At 35.3% G+C, this 21,552-nt stretch overlaps 1 protein-coding gene across 5 annotated transcripts in view; it reads left to right on the top strand.

Annotated features, from left to right (window-relative positions):
- UPF2 (UPF2 regulator of nonsense mediated mRNA decay) overlaps positions 1-21,552 on the top strand; it is a 109,070-nt gene that overhangs the window by 16,202 nt on the left and 71,316 nt on the right. For all 5 annotated transcript variants that reach the window (XM_078075143.1, XM_078075140.1, XM_078075141.1 and 2 more), the window contains exons 4-7: positions 2,999-3,159; positions 9,756-9,953; positions 18,522-18,671; positions 20,209-20,312. In XM_078075143.1, the coding sequence (XP_077931269.1) occupies positions 2,999-3,159; positions 9,756-9,953; positions 18,522-18,671; positions 20,209-20,312 (613 nt within the window). The remainder of the gene's footprint in view (positions 1-2,998; positions 3,160-9,755; positions 9,954-18,521; positions 18,672-20,208; positions 20,313-21,552) is intronic.

Raw genomic sequence — 21,552 nt, 5'->3', positions numbered from 1 at the left:
GCTTTTGTGCCATATCAGCAGAGTTGAGTAGTTGCAACAAAGAACGTATGGTCTGCAAAGCCTAAAATACTTACATATGGCCCCTTTGCAGAAATAATTTGCTAACCTCTAATTTATGACCGTCTCAAAAAGAATGGCTTCTATTCAATTTTCTGAATATATGGGCTTCTGAAGAGATTGTAATTAAAATGATACGTGATAAATCATATATTCAACTTGATTTTGCATAGTGATATATTCCCATGGAATTCTCATAAGAAATTTTGGTGAGATTTACACCGAATAGAATAGGTACTTGGGTCAAATGTGCTGCAATAATGTTTAGTTCCCTCATACAGGTCTTCTAAAAAAGTTAAACTGAAAATCTTTTCCAGTGGGCTTCATAAACCTAAAAAACTGCCATATATAGTACAGTCATTAAAAAATGTTTCATTTTAATTTGATGAGCACCTCTAAATGACTCTAGGGATTTTGAATGTTCGGGTGCCTATGATGCATTTATTTCTCTGCTTGAAATCTGTGTTCTTACTAGGTCCTGTGTGTTTAGTCTGATGTTTAGTAAATATATTAAATAAAGTCAAGGAAAATGTGTAGAACTGTATAAGTTTTGTGTATGACAGAACTCTTCCAGTGCCATTTCATTGGTATCTTGTGCTGCTTGCTAAGTTTTTAGTGTAAGATATGATTAGAAAATAAATCTACCAAAATCTAAGCTTTTGTCCTGAGGACTGTTCTCACTAGGTAGTAACCTAAGCACATGTAAGTTAAGCAGTCAAGTAAATTAGTACTGTTAAAAAATTTGATCATGGGATTGAGATTTGGGGGGAGTGTGAGGAGTTACTTCTGGAGCTTCAGAGTTTTAAATTTGTTCTAGGATGACTGGAAAGGAACTGGAATGCATACAAAGGGAACTGTCATAGAATTAAATCACTTTTAACTGATTGAATGCAAAGTCACAGGCCAATGTTTGAAAATGAGATTGATATTGGAAAAAAGAGTGTTCCTTTTTTGTTGTGATAAAATAGTCATCATTTTGTTACTGCTTATATATCATAAATTATTAATGTTGTATAACCTAAAAACTGCATATATGTTCTTCAGATTACTAGAATGTCAGAACTGTTAGAGAAAGTTCCAGGTTCTGTTATTCTGAGATATTTTCCTGTTTCTTTTCAAGTACTGAAATAATTTTGCATCTTAATTGTCAGATGTTTTGAAATCTCTTTGGACTGTTATTATCACTCTGAACATAATCTGCTATAGAACAAACTCCTAAGTCTTTATTGACTTAACATTTTTTCTAATAATAACTGCAGAACATTTTAGAATAGTCTACTTTTGAGTATTTATTTAAACTATTTAATTTTAGTGTTTTTTATCTTCAAAAATGATATAACTTCTTTTTTTTTTTTTTAAAGATTTTATTTATTTATGAGAGAGAGAGAGCACAAGCAGGGGGAGTGGCAGGCAGAGGGGGAAGCAGGTTCCCCGCTGAGCAGGGATCCCGATGCGGGGCTGGATCACAGGACCCTGGGATCATGACCTGAGCCGAAGGCAGACGCTTAACTGACTGAGCCACCCAGGCGTCCCAAAAATGATATAACTTCTAATTAAAAGTTCTAACAAGCTCACTTATTCAAAATAATAGTCATTGCTTTCGTGAGTTGAGTATTTTTGAATGTTTTGGGTTTAGAATTCATTCACAAAATTTACTGAAAGACTTTTTTCCTGTAAAATTAGTTTGAAATAAATGGTTAAAGAGAGAAACTATTCTTGTTCGTAGAATGATACTAATGTACTTTTATATTGTAAGAAAATGAGTGAAAAATTTTCATTTTAGATCCCTAATAGGCTGGATTTGAAAAAAGAAGATTGGATTTAGTGAATAGTATCCTATGCTTTGATCTACCTTGAGCTTATAATGGGAGCTGATATTCCTAACTTAGAAAATGTTGGCTGGAATGTTACAGCATTTAAACAAAAGTTTATGTGGGTAGGAATTGGGTAAGATAGGAAAGTTTGGAAATTGTTCCAGCTAAGCTGGGATGAATAAGTTTAGGCATGGTTTTTCACTTTATTTTCTGTAACTCTTAATAAGATAACATCACCAAAAAACACCTCATTTTCTTCCTTGTTCATAAGAAAACTCAAATGACAAGTAATAAAAAACTTTTAAATATTTTGAAAATGACTTAATTTTTAATTTACAGTTGGCTTTTTGAAACCTGTATTGTATTTGCATTAAGGTTTATAGATTTCACGTGTGCCACTACATACGTACTTAGTTATAAATAGATGCAGTTACAGACATCTCAACTATCTGTAGATATAGTAAGGTTTTTACTTCACTGTACATTTTGAAATTTTTCAGTAGTTCTGCATTTCTAATTATGGGTGGCTTATTGGTGACCTATTTGTAGAATAGAAGACTAGTTGTATTCTCTGCTCCTGAGATGGCCTGGACTTGCTTACGTGTGTTGCTCAATTAATATTTGTTAAATAGATAAATATCCAGTACTGGTACAGTAAACTGAGAATTGGCTGTTTGGAAGATGTGAGCTTTTTCAAAAAATCTTGATTAAAATCATTGTAAAAGTTTAAAAGTTTAAGGATACTGATTTTTATAACCTGTTGTTTTTGAATAGTAAGTTTTTTAGGTATGTTAAGTATTTTTGATTAACTGTCTGAAGGGAGTATTTTTAACAAAATACTTTAAAAATTTTTATTTAGTGGCATTGTTAAATTTTACATTTCTGCAGGCATAGTTAATCACAATATTCTTTGATGAATTAATGTTGAAATTTAATTGCTTAGGTGAATTTGATTATACCAGTTTTAATTTTCAGATACATCTTGAAAATGTTAATAAAAAATTGAAGAAAATCGTGCAAAAAGCTTATGTGATAAAATAAAATTTTATGGAACATTCCCAGTGTAACAGTACATGAACACATGTATTTTGATGAGATTATCAGATTATTTCATCATTTGTTTATAGGCGTATTCTCCATTCTAAAGGGGAGCTAAGTGAAGATAGACATAAACAGTATGAGGAATTTGCTATGTCATATCAGAAGCTGCTGGCAAATTCTCAGTCCTTAGCAGACCTCTTGGATGAAAATATGCCAGATCTTCCTCAAGACAAACCAACACCAGAAGGTAAGATAGCCCTAAAAACATAGAGATTTTTCAATAAGCACTATCACTTATCTTTACTTTGTCAGATATGTATTATTGAAAATTAAGTTTTAAACATGCCTTTAAGGGGTTTTAAATGAAGAAGTAGTATTAAGCACTATCACTTATCTTTACTTTGTCAGGTGTATATTATTGAAAATTTAAGTTTTAAACATGCCTTTAAAGTGTTTTAAATGAAGAAGTAGTATTAAGACCTAATAAGAACTTCGAAAAGCTAGTATTTGAAATACTCCTATGAATGGAAAAGGCTTTGCACTTAGAGAACAGTAATTAACTCATGTGATCTTAAGATGCAGTCCTTCAGGTTCTTTTATATTAGGTATCTTTGAATTATATCCAACAGGGGCCTTTTTTTTTTTTTTTTAAGATTTTATTTATTAGAGCAAGCACAATGGGGGGCGGGCAGGGAGGAACAGAGCAGGAGGGAGAGGGAGGAAAGAATCTAAGAATCTCAAGCAGACTCTGTGCTGAGCGTGGAGCCGGTCACTGAGCTAGATCCCATAACCCTGAGATCATGACCTGAGCCGAAACCAAGAGTCGGACACTTAACCAACCGAGCCACCCAAGTGCTTCCAAACAGGGGCCTGTCTTAAACCATACTTGGGGTTATAAAAAGATTCACTTTATTTCTCATAAGGTGGATTGGATCTTTGGGATTCTAATATTTTTATATGCTTATTTTTAATCTTTTTGTTTTGAATGATACGATATCCTAAATTGTTATTTAGAACTAAAACTTACCTTGCAGTTTTGTGAGATAAATTGTTTATCATTCTGTGAGATGAGTTGTTTTCCATACTATTTCAAAGATGTTTTAAAGTTCCGTTTTGATTGTCCTTAAGTTGGTAGGGCTCCTAATACATTAATCTGTCACACCAACTACTTTATATAATAATTTATGTTAGTAGATGTGTTAATGTGTTATTAATCTTCAAGCTATCTGGCAATCCTGTTTACTTAAAAATTTTAAGAGTAAAGTATTTGTAAGGTATCCTTTTATAATACAAGAAGATATTTTGTATTTTACATCTCAGTAAGAAACACGTATTGTATAGTGTAAGTGCGTTTATTTTATTTATATATAATCATGTATATAATTCCTCCTAATTTTTATATCCCTTCATCAGTGAACCTCAGACTTTTTGGTTTTTTAAAAGAAGTTCCACTGTAGAATTTGTGTTTGTTTTAATCTGGCAGGTTTCTTGAACATTTTCAGTATATTATATTTTAGAACTAAAATCTTTGATACTGTTTAGCATTGATTTGGTATTATTTCTACTGAAATTTAAGGTAGTCTTCTTTTAATGGTAAATGACTTGAAAAGTATTTGTAGGCATTTTCCAGAGATAATAGGTCAACATAAAATTCTGTCATTTTTAAAAGATATTTTCACCAGGTATAGAATTTTAGGGTGACATTTTTTTCTTTCAATACTTTTTTTTACATATGGTATATTTTTCCTCTGCTTGCTTTAAAATTTCTTAATTTTGATGTGGCTTGGTGTGGTTTTTCTTTGGTGTTTGGGTTCATTGGACTTCCTGAATCTTTGAGTTTATAATTTTTGTCAAATTTGGAAAATCTTGACTCTTGTTTCTTCAAATGTATTTTCTATTACTCTTCTACCTGCTATGGAGATTTAATTATAACTATGTTAGGTGGTATGAAGTTGTCCTTTTTATTCTTTAATACTTTTTTCTCTGTGTTTTGTATTGGATAGTTTCTACTGCCGTATCTTCAAATTCACTAGTCTTTCCTTTTACCAGTGTATAATATACTATTAATCTTTTTTTAAAGATTTATTTATTTTAGAGAGAGAAAGCACAAACAGGAGGGACAGGGAGGGAGAGGGGGAGAGAATCTCAAGCAGACTCTGCGCTGATCACAGAGCCTGACGTGGTGCTTGATCTCACAACCCTGAAATCATGACCCGAGCTGAAACCAAGAGTCCGATGATCAACTGACTGCACCACCCAGGCACCCCTATATTATTAATATTATATAGAAATGTAATTTTTATCTCTCAAAGCTGGTTTTATTTTCCATGGTCTCAAACATGCTTAGTCTATCTCCTAGTTTGTTGAGTATATGAAATATAGTTAGAATATCTGTTTTAATGTCCTTGTCTACTAATTTTATCATGTATGTCATTTCTGCATTTTTTTTTTTAAGATTTTATTTATTTGACAGAGAGAGACACAGTGAGAGAGGGAGCACAAGCAGAGGGAGTGGGAGAGGGAGAAGCAGGCCTCCCGCAGAGCAGGGAGCCTGATGCGAGGCTTGATCCCAGGACCCTGGGATCATGACCTGAGCCAGGCATCCCTTCTGCATTGGTTTTAATTGATTAAGTAATTGATCTCCTCTACAGCTCTTGTATTTTTTTCTACTTTTTGCATGTTTCATCATGTTTAAATTGGAAAACTGCTGGATAGTTTTGTATTCTTAGAAACATCATTGACCTTAATTCTGGGACACAGTTAAGCTACTTGGAAACAGTTTTATCCTTTTCAGGTTGGCTTTGTTAGGTGGGATCAGACCAGCCTTTAGTCTAGGGCTAATTTTCCCTATTACAGAAGCAATATCCTTCTGTACTCCCCTGATTTCCCATGAATTGGAAGATTCATGAGTAGTTATTTTCCCAGTCTCAACTAGTTCCCTTACACATAGGCGCTGATCAGTGTTCCGCTGAACATTCAGGGGGAGTTCTCTGCTGATCTTTAAGGTCTGTTTCTGTGCTTTTTCCTCTCTGGTACTCTGTCCTGCACTATCTAGCCACGTGGTCTAGAATCTTTCCCACACTCTCAGCTTCTGTCGTTCTCGTCTCACAGAGACTGCTTGGGTCTGCTTCACTTCCCCCTTAACTTGGCTGTAGCCTGGAAAATCTATCAGGCAATAAGCTAGAGCAGTTAATTGTAGGGCTCAGGTTTTTTGTTTCTTGTCTCTAGGGATCAGTTTCCTGTGCTATCTGATGTTGTGTTCAAAAACTCATATATATTGTTTGCCTGTTTTTTTTAGTTGTTTTAGGTCACTGGTACCTCATCTTGGCCTGAAGAGGCCGAAACTTTTAAATGATCAGAATATTTGTTCCTGCCGTGCTGAAATGAGATCATATTATATATACTATTCTGCAACTACTCTTTTTTTTACATTTTATTTTTATTTTTTATTTTTTAAGTTTTTATTTAAATTCCAGTCAGTTAACATACAGTGTAATATTAGTTTCAGGTGTACAGTATAGTGATTCAACACTTCCATAGGGTATATGCATTTTAAGTTTAAATATATAAAGTTAAATATGCTTCTAAAGAAATTTATATGCCACTAGCTATGTGAGAACGAGTGTTTTCTTAACGTTCTTACTGTATTGTAGTTCTTGATTTTTATCTTCTGAGGTTGAGCATCTTTTCTTTAAGTTTATTGGCTGTTTTATATATATATATGTGTATGTATACATACACATACATACATATATATGTTTCTCTGTGACATACTGGTTTGAATACCCCTGCCTCTTCTTTTTTTTTTTTTTTTTAAAGATTTTTATTTATTTATTTATTTGACACACAGAGAGAGAGAGAGCGCACAAGTAGGGGGAACGGCAGGCAGAGGGAGAAGCAGGCTTCCCTCTGAGCAGAGAGCCTGATGTGGGGCTCGATCCCAGGAGCCTGGGATCATGACCCGAGCCGAAGGCAGATGTTTAACCGACTGAGCCACCCTGCCTCTTCTTTTTAATCAAATATTTATGTTTTTAATTGAATTATAAAAGCATTTTGCATATTAAAGAAATTATTCTTTGTCATATGCATTGCAAATAGTTTCCCATGATTATCTACTGCTTTTTGACTTTGTAGCATTTTTTTTGCTTCTCAGAAGTTGATTTTTTCACAATTTATAATTACTGTGCAAATACATTTTTCATATATGTAAAATATTCATGCATATTACAGAGTAGAAAGTGAAAGTCTCCTATCTTATGCATTCCATTTTCCAAGCTATCCATGGTTAAGAGTTTGATATGAATCTGTCCAGACTTTTTAGTACAAAATATATATGTAAAATATATAATCAGATATTGATACATAGCTTTATTGTTAATTTATGTAATGTTATTTTGTATTAACTTTTCTCTTTCAATAACATATTTTTGAGAAATTACTGAGTTCAGATAGATATGCTTCATTCTTTTAGTATCTGATTAATATTATGGAGTGTATAAATGCAGTTTGTCAGCTCTTATTGGTAGATATTTAGATTCTGTTCAGTTTTGCTCTGTTACAAACAGTGCTACGGCAAATATCCTTGTAAATCTTACTTCACATGTTCTTTTATTTCTTTGGTATACATTCCTAAAAGGAATCTTGCAGGATCAAAGATTATACTTATTTTATTTTATTTTATTTTTTATTTTTTAAAAGATTTTATTTATTTATTTGAGAGAGAGAATGAGATAGAGTATGAGAGGGGGGAGGGTCAGAGGGAGAAGCAGACTCCCCGCTGAGCAGGGAGCCCAATGCGGGACTTGATCCCAGGACTCCAGGATCATGACCTGAGCTGAAGGCAGTCACTTAACCAACTGAGCCACCCAGGCGCCCGATTATACTTATTTTAAATATTGATAGATACTGGGACGCCTGGGTGGCTCAGACGGTTAAGCGCCTGCCTTCAGCTCCGGTCATGATCCCAGAGTCTGGGATCAAGCCCCATGTCGGGCTCTCTGCTCAGAGGGGAGCCTGCTTCTCCATCTCCTTCTGCCTGCCGCTCTCCTTGCTTGTGCTCTTTCTCTGTCAAATGAGTAAATAAAATGTTAAAAATAAAATAAAATAAATATTGATAGATACTGACAGATGACATCTCCTTAATGCTGTATTAATTTATATTCTAGATATGAGATTGCTTACTTCCCTATGGTCTTGTCAACATTTGCTGATATCCATCTTTTAAACATAATCTAGCATGTCGAAGTGATAAATGTTAAGTTTTGTTTAACATTATCCTTATTAGTATTGAGGTTAAGGTTCTTTTTTTTTTTTTTAAGATTTTATTTATTTATTTGACAGAGAGAGACACAGCGAGAGAGGGAACACAAGCAGGGGGAGTGGGAGAGGGAGAAGCAGGCTCTCCGCAGAGCAGGGGGCCTGATGCGGGGCTCGATCCCAGTTAAGGTTCTTTTTATATGATCTTTTACTTACTTCTTCAGAGGCTTTATCCATTTTTCTATTGGGATTTTGGTCTTTGGTTGTAGGGCTCTTTATATTATGAATACTAATTTCTTTGTATGAATATTGCCAGTATTGTCTTCTAGTTTGTCCTTGCTTTTGTTTATATTTTTCATTACACAAGTGTTACACTTTTTCAGTCTTTTCTTTTACAGTATATGGGTTTAGTGTCCTGTGTTTAAATGTATTTGCTGTAAGGCATATAAGGAGTGTGCTAGGGAGCCAGTGTTCTGTTGTTTTTGCTTTTGTTTTTGCTCTTGGTTTTGTTTTTCCTATGAAATGAATCATTTTCTTATGGTTATTTTTAATCTACGTGATCATTCTCCTACTTACAATTCTAGTTAGGAGAGAAGCACAGTGAGAATAGATAAATTCATGAGTGACCTCATGATCATGAAGTTGGATATTAATTTTACTCTTCTGAGTTTAAGAATTTATAGTTGTATGTAAAGGGTAGACTGTGTGTATGTGCATGCACATGTGCAAATATGTGCATGGTTTTCTGCCTTCTACTGAAATATCTTTATATTTCTTTGTCTTTCCTTTCGTTCTTTTCCATTTATTTATCACTTGACCATTTATAGCAACCCGCCTTATACCACGGATTATACCAAAAGGAGGGATGCTTCTTAATTAAAAGTTTATGGTTTACTTCTGGGGCACCTGACTGGTGCAGTTGGCAGACCATGTGATCTTTTTTTTTTTTGAGAGAGAGAGGGAAAGAAAATGCGTGCATGTGTGCACACATGAGGTGGGGGTGGGGATGTGGGGGGAGGGGCAGAGGCAGAGGGAGAAGCAGACTCCCTGCTGAGCAGGGAGCCCAACTTAGGCCTCGATCCCAGGACCCTGGGATCATGACCTGAGCCGAAGGCAGATCCTTAACCGACTGAGCCACCCAGGCACCCCAGAGAGCATGTGACTCTCGATCTCAGGGTTGTGAGTTCGAACCCCGTATTGGGTGCAGAGATTGCTTAAAAAAAAAAAATCTTAAAATTTTTTTGGTATACTTGTGAAGATAATTGTGATATAAGTGGTACAGAGGGTTGGGAGTCAAAAAAAATGCTTTATGGGAGATGTGGATGTTTTAGGAATGGCCAGGCTTATATATTTCTTATATAAGAGAAAAAACATCTTTCTCATATGCTGTCCTCTAGTCTGTCCTGATTTGATGTTCAAGATGATTGCATAAACAATCCAGAGAGTTTGTTGATTAAAGAAGCTTCTATTAATTGAAACACTCAAGATTCATCAGTTGTCAAATTGAAAGTATAAAATATCTTGTTATGTGGTTTTGCATACTACACCTGAAATGGTTTTAATTCCCTCTGGCTTGTTTTATTGTAGAGCATGGGCCTGGAATTGATATCTTTACACCTGGTAAGCCTGGAGAATATGACTTGGAAGGTGGTATATGGGAAGATGAAGATGCTCGGAATTTTTATGAGAACCTCATTGATTTGAAAGCTTTTGTTCCAGCCATCTTGTTTAAAGATAACGAGAAAAGTTGTCAGAATAAAGATTCCAACAAAGATGATTCCAAAGGTAAATTCTAGAGGATAAATTTTTACATTAAGTGCTATAAAAATTAGTTTCAAAATAGTATTTGTAAAAGTATTTTTTTAGTTACTAGTTTTGCAGTATGAACATTGAGTCATTAGATTAAATGGAATGGAGCATGAAAGAGTGATAAATGACATACTTTCAACAGTGCCATAATTTGAAAATGTTTGTTTATAATGTAATGAATTCATGTGAGATCTTGGTAAGATCTGAAATGCTCCCAGTTGGATTGTTAGGAAAAGTGTTAGTTCTGTAGTGCAGTGTAGATATCCCTAGCTCTTTGTGCGGGAGAGTTGATTTAGAGAAATCACAAGCTCTGAGATCATTGACGTAGTGGGAGGTCCTGAATGCCAGTCACACCATGTTCTATAAAGGGAATTCTGCCAAACCGTAGAGATGAGGGGAGCTGGGAGGGAACGGTGGCAGGGATTTGAACAGATAGCAGATAATTTTTTTTTTTAATGTATTTTTGTATTCTGATATATATATTAGGGAACTCATGTAAAAAAAAATAGTAATTTTTATTTAATAATCACTTCATGCCAAACATCGTTTTAGTACTTTATAAGTAAAAAATTTTTAATTCTCATAACCCTGTGAGGCACAGCTACTGTTGTTGTCCCTGTTTTCAGATGAGGAAACTGGCACAAAGGGGTTGCGTAACTATCCAGAGTTAAGTAACTTACACAGCTAGTAAGTGGTGGATCTGAAATTTCAGCCTCGTTAATGAATGACTTGGGCCCTAAATTTCTGTGTTACACTGCTTTTTGAGTTATGTTAAGATTAGTAATTTACATACCGTACAGTAAAACTAGAAAGTAATATTCTTTGCTTTTGATGTACAAATATTATAACACATACTTCTAAAACATTCCATCAGTCCTGTACCCATTAAGCGTTTCTCTCCATTCCTCCCTTCCTCTAGCCCCTGGCAAATACCAATTTGCATTTTGTGTCTATGGATTTATCTATTTTTAGTGTTTCATATAATTGGAGTCACACAACGTATCATCTTTTGTGTCTAACTTCTTTTATTTAGCATCATGTTTTGGAGGTACATCACATTGTGCATTTGTCAGTACTCCATTCCTATTTATGGTTGAATTATACTTCATTTTGTGTGTGTATCACAAATTGTTTTTCCATTTATCCATCAGTGGACTTTTGAGCTGTTTCCACATTTTGGCTACTGTCAATACTATAAATAGCGCTGCTATGAATATGTACTTACCTGAGTCTCGATTTCCAATTTGTTGAGTATACACCTAGGAATTGCAGGGTTATGTGGTAATTGTTTTATTTTTTTATTTTTTTAAGTTTTATTTTTTTAATTGAAGTATGGTTGACACTAGTTTCAGGTGTACACCATTGTGATTAGACAGTTCTGTATGTTGTATAGTGCTCACCACTGTAAGTATAGTTACCATCTGTCACCATACAAAGTTATTATAATAACTACTGAATGGGAGAAGATACTTGCAAATGATATATCTGATAAGGGGTTAATATACAAAATATATAAAGAACTCCTACAACTCAACACCAAAAAAACAAAGAATTTGATTAAAAAATGGGCAGAGGATCTGAATATATGTTTTTCTGAAGAAGACATACAGACCATGAACAGATAGCCAATAGACCATGAAAAGATGCTCAACACCACTACTCATCAAGGAAATGCAAATCAAAACCGCAGTGAGATATCACCTCCCACCAGTCTGAATCACTAGTATCAAAAAGACAAGAAATCACAGTTGTTGGTGAGGATATGGAGAAAAGGGAATCTTCATTATTGTTAGTGGGAATGTAAATTGGTACTACAAATAGAAAATAGTATGGAATTTTCTCAAAAAATTAAAAACAGAAATATCATACAATCCACTAATTCCACTGTTGGGTATTTACCCAAGGAAAACAACAGTAATTTGAAAGGATATATGCACCCCTCTGTTTATTGCAGCACTATTTACAGTAGCCAGAATGTGGAAGCAAACTAAGTGCCTGTTGATATATGTGAATGGATAAAGAGGATATGGCATATATATAAAATAAAGTGTTAGTCATAAGAAGGAATAAAATCTTGGGCACCTGGTGGCTCAGTCAGTTAAGTGTTTGCCTTCTGCTCAGGTCATGATCTCAGGGTCCTGGGATTGAGCCCCGCGTCAGGGTCCTGGGATCGAGCCCCGCGTGAGCAGGGAGCCCGCTTCTCCCTTTGCCCCTGCGTGCCCTGCCTCCCCTGGCCCCGCTTGTGTTCTTTCACTCACTGTCTCTCAAATAAAATAAAATAAAAAAGAATAAAATCTTGTTATTTGCAACAACTTGGATGTTGTTGGATGGACCTAGAGAACATTATGTTGAGTAAAATAAGTCTGACAAAGACAAGTACCGTATGACTTCACTTACATGTGGAATCTGAAAAACAAACAAATGAAAAGAAAAAACCAGAAGCAGATTTATTAATACACCCAAAAACTGGCGGTTGCCAGAGGGAAGGGGGTGCAGAGGGATGGATGAAATAGGTGAAGGGGATTAAGAGATACAAACTTCTATGTTTAACTTTTAGAACTCCCAAACTGTGTGTACAGTGGCTGAACTATTTTAACATTCCTACATTTCTCTATATCCTTACCAACACTTGTTATTATATGATTTTCTTTTTCCTACAGCTGTCCTAGTGGGTGTAAAGGTGGTATTGTGGTTTTGATTACATTTTCCTAATGACTAGTGATGTTGTATATCTTTTCATGTGGTTGTTGGCCATTTGCATATCTTTGCTGGGGAAAATGTCTTTTTAAGTCCTTTGTCTATTTTTTAATTAAGTCGTCTTTTTGTTGTAAGAATTTAAAATATTCTGGATATTAGACCCTTACCAGATTTGCAAATATTTTTCCCATTCTAAAGATTGTCTTTTTACTTTATTGATAATGTACTTTGACACACAGAAACTTTTTTTTTTAATACTACCTTCATTTTTTAGAGCTAAAGTTTTAGGTTCACAGCAAAATTAAGCTGAAAGAACACAGTTCTCATATTCCCAGTCCCTCCACACATGGACAGCATCCCTCACTGTCAACATTCCCACCACAGTGGTGCATGTGTTACAGGTAACATATGTAGTAACATATTATCACCCAAACACTAGAAGTTTTTAACTGAAAGTTTTTTTTTTTTTTAATATGTAATGTATTATTTGTTTCAGGGGTACAGGTCTGTGATTCATTAGTCTTATACAATTCACAGTGCTCACCATAGCACATACCCTCCCCAGTGTCCATCCACCCCATCCCTCCCACCCAGCAACCCTCAGTTTGTTTCCCGAGATTAAGAATCTCTTATGGTTTGTCTCTCTCTCTGATTTCGTCTTGTTTCATTTTTCCCTCCCTTCCCCTATGATCCTCTGTCTTGTTTCTCAAATTCCTCATATCAGTGAGATCATAGGATACTTGTCTTTCTCTGATTGACTTATAACTTAAAGTTTTTCTTTAAAGGATCAGTTTTGTTCTCTTTTTTCATATATAACATATATATTAAATGGGGGATAAGGTGGTGCTGAATACTAATTGAAAGAAGAATAATAAAACAATATCTTTTTATAACATTCTTCAGAATCTAAGTTAAAGTATACTGAACATGAAAATTAGGCTATTTTTTAAAATTTTATTTTTATTTAAGTTCAGTTAACATATAATGTATTATTGGTTTCAGAGGTAGAGGTCAGTGATCATCAGTCTTATGTAATACCCAGTGCTCATTACATTACGTGCCCTTCTTAATGCCCTCACCCAGTTACCCCATCCCCCCACCAGCAACCCTCTGTTTGTTTCCTATGCTTAAGAGTCTCTTATGGTTTGTCTCCCTCTCTGATTTCATCTTGTTTTGTTTTTTCCTCTCTTCCCCTATGATCCTCTGTTTTGTTTCTTAAATTCCACATATCGGTGAGATCATATGATACATGTCTTTCTCTGATTGACTTATTTTGCTTAGCATAACACCCTCTAGTTCCATCCATGTCGTTGCAAATGGCAAGATTTCTTTCTTTCTTTTTTTTTTGATGACTGAGTAGTATTCCAAAAATTAGGCTATTTTTGTGAAAATGATAGTTGAGGTCATCCTGTGGTGAGAACACCTTACAAGGACCCTTGTGGTACCATAAAGATAGAAAAACTTCTTGGTTAATCTCAAAGATGTCCTTACCTTAAGGTAAATTTTACTTTATATTTTATGGAGAGTAGTGTTGAAATATTTGAAATATTTCAGGAAATATAAGGAAAATATATATAAAATGCTCATTTTAGATACCTACTGCTCAGTTTTGTCAGTTAAAAGTTTTTCAGAAGGCATCTCCTCATAATTGAAGCCCTGAGGAGTAGTTTCTAAAACATTAGTTACCTCAATATTTCTTTCTGCCACGGTCTAGGTTTTTCATAGCATCATTCAAATTTGACTTACTTGAAGGGTTCTAATACTTGGTTTTCTTTGAGGTAGTACGTTTAGGGTCTCAACCTCTCGTGAGATTATGTACTGAGGGACATGGGCGAGACAAATATGAGCAAGTCTGTGGACTTACAGTCACATTAGTGGGGAGCAGCCAGGGCCTCAAAGAATTAGAATATGAAGGAGAGTAGGAGTGGGGCCATAGGAAAAGTACAAAGAAGTGTGGCAGTTAAGACAGTGGGGCCAGGGGCACCTAGGTGGCTCAGTCGGTTAAGCTTCTGACTCTTGATGTCAGGTCATGATCTCAGGGTTGTAAGATAGAGCCCTGCACATGGGACTCCGTGCTCAGAGGGGAGACAGCTTGGGATTCTCTCTGTTCCTCTCCCTTGCCCCCGCCCCCCAAACGTGCACATGTGTGCGTGCACTCTCTCAGATCTTTAAAAAAAAAAAAAAAAGACCATGGGGGCAGTAACCATGGTTGGAGATCAGATAAAACTCTGGAAGAAATGGACCTTTGTGACAGACTTTTTGAAGCTTGACTTGGATTTTGACAAGAGATACTGGGGTGAACCTTTCAAGTAGAGCAAATGGCATGAAAAAAAGACATAGAAGCTGGAAATTATCTAGTATGTTTGGAAAGGAAGTAAGGATCAAATAATTCATTTTGCCTTTTTAGAAGATGTAATAAATTAGGAGGGTAGTGAGAAATTGGTTTGGACTGTCTTGCTACCGACCGTGAATACCATTTATTTGAAGTTTAAATAACATAGATGCGTAGATGTGATTGATACACAGCTTTTTGTTACTCTGTTTTGTTACTTTCTGTTAAAGGTTACTCTGTCAGTGGTATATAGGATAAATTAGAAATATGGTGTGGACCAGCAGGTCTGTTTTAGTAATGTAAGAGATCAGTCATAGGAACAGTAATAAGAAAGAAGAGAAGGGGGGAGATATGGTCTTACATACAGAAATGTACCCAGGAATGAATAGATTAAATTTGGTGACTGACTAAGCAGTTGAACATATTAAAAGAAAGAAAATGCCATTTTATTTGGTAGAGGTATTCTGTGGATAAAAAATTACAGGACAGTTTTTACTAGTAACTGGCTTGAACTTAAGGCATCTCTCTTTGCCTTTCATTCTTACCAGTATGATGGAAATTAATCTTCCCAAACTGCACCACCCCTGAAATCACCTCAAACCACTAACTTAAATATCTCTGTCCTTTCACCGTACTTTCTCAGGTCCCCTCACTGCCCCTCTTCTGCCTCTTTTGAGACCTCTAGTCCCTTGCTTGGCTCCCTCAGTTTTTTTTTATTTTTAAATTTTTATTTATTTTTATTTTTTTTGGCCTTCCATTAGTCTCCACCTGCCTTCACTTACCTTCTTTTCTAGATTGCATGCTGGTATACATTTTTAATGTTTCTCTTACACATTCTTTCTCCTTTTGTCTTTCATTCATACATGCCTGTCAAGTTCAGCCCTGGATGAACTTAGTCATCTGCCATATTGGTTTCTGTATCCAAACTCTTGAGCTTTCCTAGAGATGATCAGTTAGATAGCTTGATAACTTGATAAATTCATGGTCACCAACCTCAACCAGGTTCTCAACACTGCATGGAAACTTGACAGCAGTTGACTCAATAACACATTTTCATTCTTTCTCTGGTTTTTGTTCTGCTTCCCTCTTTAGCAGAAGATGATGTGCGATATAGTACTTCGTAGAGAAGATGGAAGCCATTAGATAGAACTCCCTCCACAGTGTGCCCCTTCTGGTTTATAAGTCTACCTGTCTTAGGGCTTATAGAATTTTTCTTCCCTGGGTGATAAGGTGAAATTTTACACCTTCTATATAAGGCCAGTCCATCTTCTTGCTCTGATTCTTGTTTCCTTCTTTCTACAGAACCCTATTGCAATCCATTATCTCTTTTTGATCTCTTTGGTATTGAACTCTCTCTCTCCCTCCCTCTGTCTACTGGATCCTTAATCTCTATTCAAACATATTCTCATCTTTAAAAAACAAAACAGATCAAAACAAATTGTGAATACTCTGAAACCTCCTGGGCCTCCCATCCCTTGTCAGCTACTGTCCTAATCTCTTTTTTTATGTAGTCCTCTTGAAAGATGCTGATTGTTCACTTTCTTACTTCCTTATTAGTCTACTCCAATCTGGCTCCAGCCTCACCTCTACCCTGAAACTGTTTTTGCCAATATTACCCATCACCTTCATGTTGCTGTATCTCATGGGCAGTTTCCAGTCTCTGTCTCATTTGATCTCTCAAACCATTCAACACAGTTTAGTATTTCCCTTGTGGAGCATTTCCATTCCATGGCTTCTGTGACACTAAGCCTTCCTGTCTTCTCTGCTTATCTTCATCTTCCACTTTCATTTGGCCTTTTAAATGTCAGTGTTTTTCAGGGTCAGATAGAAGAGGAAGGAACAGTCACTGTAGTAATCAAGTCTAGTTAATTCAACCTTTTACATATATCTCAGATTGGTTTTGTCTTATTGCTACTATTCTAATCTAAGGTACTGTCGTCTCTTAACCTGGGCCACTGTGTATTACTTCCTCCCTGGCTGCCCTGGATTTGCTCTTGCTGCCTTCTATACATTCTAAAAAATTAATTTTACTCTCCTATCTTTTAATGGCTTTGCATTTATTTGGAATATAATGTAAACTTGTTAACATTGTCTCTTGGACCCTGCATAGTTTGGCTTAGGTCTTCCTCTCCAGTATCTGATACCACATTACCCTTACTTTTTTCTCCTTTTCAGTGTCTGCAACAGGCCAGTCCTCTTGCTTCATGGCCTTCCCTCATTGTGTTTTCTGCTTGGAATCCTCTCCTCACCATACCCCTCTGACTCCCTTGTGTATATTAATTTAATTTTTTTGGATAGATTGTACATTTCTTGAGAGCAGGAGCCACACTTTAAGCTTTTTGTGAATGTTCAGCAGCTTAGCATAGTTTTGAATACACAGTAGCCGATCAGTAAATGTTGATTTTTTGATAGTCAGACATCAGAGAATACTGGGGAGTGAGTGTATGCTCCATATGGGCAGGGGTTTTTGTCTGGTACAAAGTTGTATCCTTGTTGTTTAGAACAGTATTAGCATGTAGTAAGAATTTAAGTCTTAGTTGAATGGAAGGGTGAATGAATGAGAAAATTGTCTCCAATAGAGGCAGCAAAACCAGTCCATATGAGAGCTTTGATTCTTCCAAATATGGGATGGCGTCATGTATCAGTAAAACATTTCTGCTTTCAATGCAGAAATTATGAGGCTAGAGATTGTAAGAGATGAAGCTGAAAAATATAATTTCAGTTGACACCCTAAGTCTACCACTCTTTTAAGCATAAAGTCTTGAACTCAGGTTTTTTTGTTTTTTTATTTACGAAAATTTTCAAACACAAAAGTAAGGCTAATACAGTGAACTGGCAATTACCTGTCAGCAACAGTGATCAACATTATGACAATATTGTTGAAATTAGGTTTAGTTCCTCTTTTTTTTTATCCTTTCTGTTGAGCCTTATTACCAACTCCTGGCCATTTGTTTTGTTGCATTTTTTATTTATTTCCTGTAACCCCTGACATCTAAATTATAAGGATGTTTCCCTAATTGGTCTTTTTACATCTAGTCTTTTTTGATTTATCTTGTGTATTGTTGGTAAGTCAATTTTCACATCACCTCACATTTAAATGTTATCTCCTGCTCATGACCCAGCACAACTCATACTGTATAAAAGAGAAAGTCTGAACTTGTCGTCATGGAGTTTGAGACCCACCTTATTCTGAGTCCACTTTATCTGATCAGCTTTATTTTCCTCTCTTTACCACAGATCCTCATGCCATGTATGTCTCCATCCATCCATCCATCCCTCCATTCCTTCGGTTAATAGATGGCATATAGAATCGAAGAAGTTATGGTCTTTGTTCTCAATGAGTGTACTATTTTTATAAAATCTGAGTATATTAAATATATACTCAAGTTTATTGCCAGGTATATATGTAGATTCTAAGACAAATGATGCAGATTTTATGAATCCTTACCTATTTTTGTGGCAGGATTTCAGTATGACTTTTAATTCAGAGATACTGATTCTTTGTTTTCAAATAGAGACGAAAGAACCAAAGGATAATAAAGAGGTATCAAATCCTGAGGATTTAGAACTTGAGTTGGAGAACCTAGAAATTAATGATGATACCTTGGAGTTAGAGGGTGGAGATGAAGCAGAGGATCTCACAAAGAAACTTCTGGATGAGCAAGGTAAGTGTTATTTTGCTAATGATTTAATTTTTGATTAATTTTTATACACAGAGCTCTTGCTTTACTTTTTAATTCTCTATTTTCCTGTTGTTTCCAGGCCATCACTTTTTTGGAATTTGATTTAGAATAGAAACAGGATATGTCCCACGTAATGTGAATACATGTTTTAATGATCATCTAAATTCTCAATATCTTAATAGATATTTCTTCTGCTTCTTTACTTGCTAGTTTGTCATGAATTTAATTCATGGTATAATCTTTACAGTCTTAACATAAAAGTATTTGAAAGTTATTCTAAAATGGTTGAGAGATAAAAAGACAACTAGTAGATCAGTTTATTTGTTACAATTTTATTTGTCTTTATAATTGAGTAATGTTTTGTATTTAGTAATAAAAATGTTATATTGTTAATTATTCCCTACATACTTCCTATTAGGTTTCTTTATTAGTTAGGACTTTTTATTGAAGTACAATTAACATACAGTATGTTATATTAGCATCAGCTGTACAATATGATGATTCAGTGATTCTGTACATTACTCAGTGCTCATCATGATAAGTTTACTCTTAATCCCCTTTATCTATTTCATCTGCCTGCCCCACCTGCTTCCCCTCTGGCAACCACCAATTTGTTCTCTGTATTTCAGAGTCTTTTATGTTTGTCTCTTTCTTCTTTGTTCATTTGTTTGTTTCTTAAATTCCACATATGAGTGAAGTCCTTTGGTATTTGTTTTTCTCTGACTTACTTCACTTAACCTTATACTCTTTGTTGTTGCAAATGGCAAGATCTCATTCTTTTTATTGTCGAGTAATATTTCCATTTTATATATATCTGTATATACACCACATTTTCTTTATCCATTTATTAGCTGGGATTTTTTTATTAAAAGGATACCTTTTGTCAGTATTGCTTATTTCTCTGTTGTCTTCATTGTTTCCTACTGTCGGTTTTCTTTTCTCCATGTCATGAAGGGAGGGTGGGCATGGTTGAAGGCTGCCCTAGATCCTATCAGCTATTAACATCAAAGGAAAAGAGAGTCTGTCTCAGTGCTTGTACATAAGTATCATGGAAGGATTTGGCTAATCCTGTGTCATGGTTGCTTGTGGCTAAGAGGAAGGTGGTGTGCTGTGCTTTGGCTGTGCCCTTCCCTATCAGAATCCCATGGGTTGCCTTCAAAGGCAAGCAAGTGATGGGAGGGCTGTTACTACTTGAAGACATGGGGGAGGGATGCTCAGCAGATAAAAATAACAAATTTACTATAAAACTACATGCAATTTATGTTTAAGTTTTTGTGTCTAAGGCAAAAGTTTGCCTTTTCATATTCGATATCTGAAAGACTGTAGTGTCTTTGGGTTCTGATTCGAGATATACCCAAACTTTAGGGTAATAGCTCAAAAAAGGCTTCCATTTTTCCATAAGAAAAGCTGTAGATAATCTATTTGCCAAATAACTTATAATAGAATGTTTCTATTCTTGTCTCTGTGTATTGTCTCTATGTATTTTTTTTAACCTATTTAAAAATTAATTTTATATTAGAACAAGAGGATGAAGAAGCCAGCACTGGATCTCATCTCAAGCTCATAGTAGATGCTTTCCTCCAGCAGTTGCCCAACTGTGTCAACCGAGATCTGATAGACAAGGTATAATTGTCATGGTTTAACTTTATGCAAGCACATAGACCTTGTGGGATAGCTCTAATTAGGAATATTTGTGGGTTTTGGACTGTTTTAGCCATAGAATGAACTATTTCTTCAAGTGGAATCTTTTATGGGAATCCAAAATAAACATAGAAAATTGGAGCCAATTTGTAGATATTATCTTTGAGTGTGAAACTGTGTCTAGAATTGGCTTGACACTTCTCCCCTTCATATAGGGACCCCACTGTTTGGAACATACGGTTTTAGACCAGAAATTCTTAAAGTATGCTTTGTCAATTCCTGGGGTCTTCTGAGGCGTTTTCATGAGGTCTGTAAGGTTAAAATTCTTATCATACCAATATTAGGGTTCCCCCCCAAGCCACGCCTTTTCATTGTTTTTGACATTTGCAAAAGCAAGTGGCAATTTAGCATGAGTGGGTGCAAACTGTACTAGTAGCCTTTGTATTCTTCACTGCCATGCATTTGTAATTAAAAAGAGAGTGCTACTTTCATTTAAGAATCTCCTTGATGACTCTGTAAAAATTTGTGATTTTATTTCCTTTTAATCTTTGAATACACATCCTTTTAATCTGAAAAAATGGGGATTGCATATAAGGCACTTCCACTTTCTCAAGGTTGTCTTGCAAAAAACCACTTGTGTGATTGAGTTGCAAGCTGAACTAGTTGCTTTTTTCATAGAATACCATTTTTACTTGAACGAAGTGATGGGCAAACTGTGTTAACTCAGACTTGGGTATTTAGCAGATAGTTTTCCAACATGAACAAGGTGAGCCTGTCACTTCAAGGACAGCAATAAAGTATTTATTACCAATGAACGAATTGGGAGTTTTCAACAAAAGTTAGAATTTTGGAAAACTTGTATCTACCACCATAAGCTTGATTTGATACCTTCCCAATTCTTTTCTGAAGAGATTTTATCGATAGGACTTTTCTGATGAAATTTGCAATGATATTAAATAATGTAATTTTAAATACATAAAATTATGTGTGTGGAAGATCTGCATCGCTCAGTGAACCATTGTTCTAAGTGACTACGAGACAGTGTTCACAGAATCTTGCTTGGGTGTTAAAGATTCACTCAAAAATGCAAGTTAGACCAGTGGATTTTAATATAGCATGAAAAATTGATTTTGGTTCCACATTGCAGCTAACCATTAGGAAACTACCACTTGTCAAGTTTTGGGGTAGTATCAAAGAATATCTACAATTAGTGGAAAGTATA

The sequence above is a fragment of the Halichoerus grypus genome, chromosome 6 (assembly GCF_964656455.1).
Source record: "Halichoerus grypus chromosome 6, mHalGry1.hap1.1, whole genome shotgun sequence".
NCBI lineage: Eukaryota > Metazoa > Chordata > Mammalia > Carnivora > Phocidae > Halichoerus > Halichoerus grypus.
This window is presented reverse-complemented; position numbering and strand designations above follow the sequence as displayed.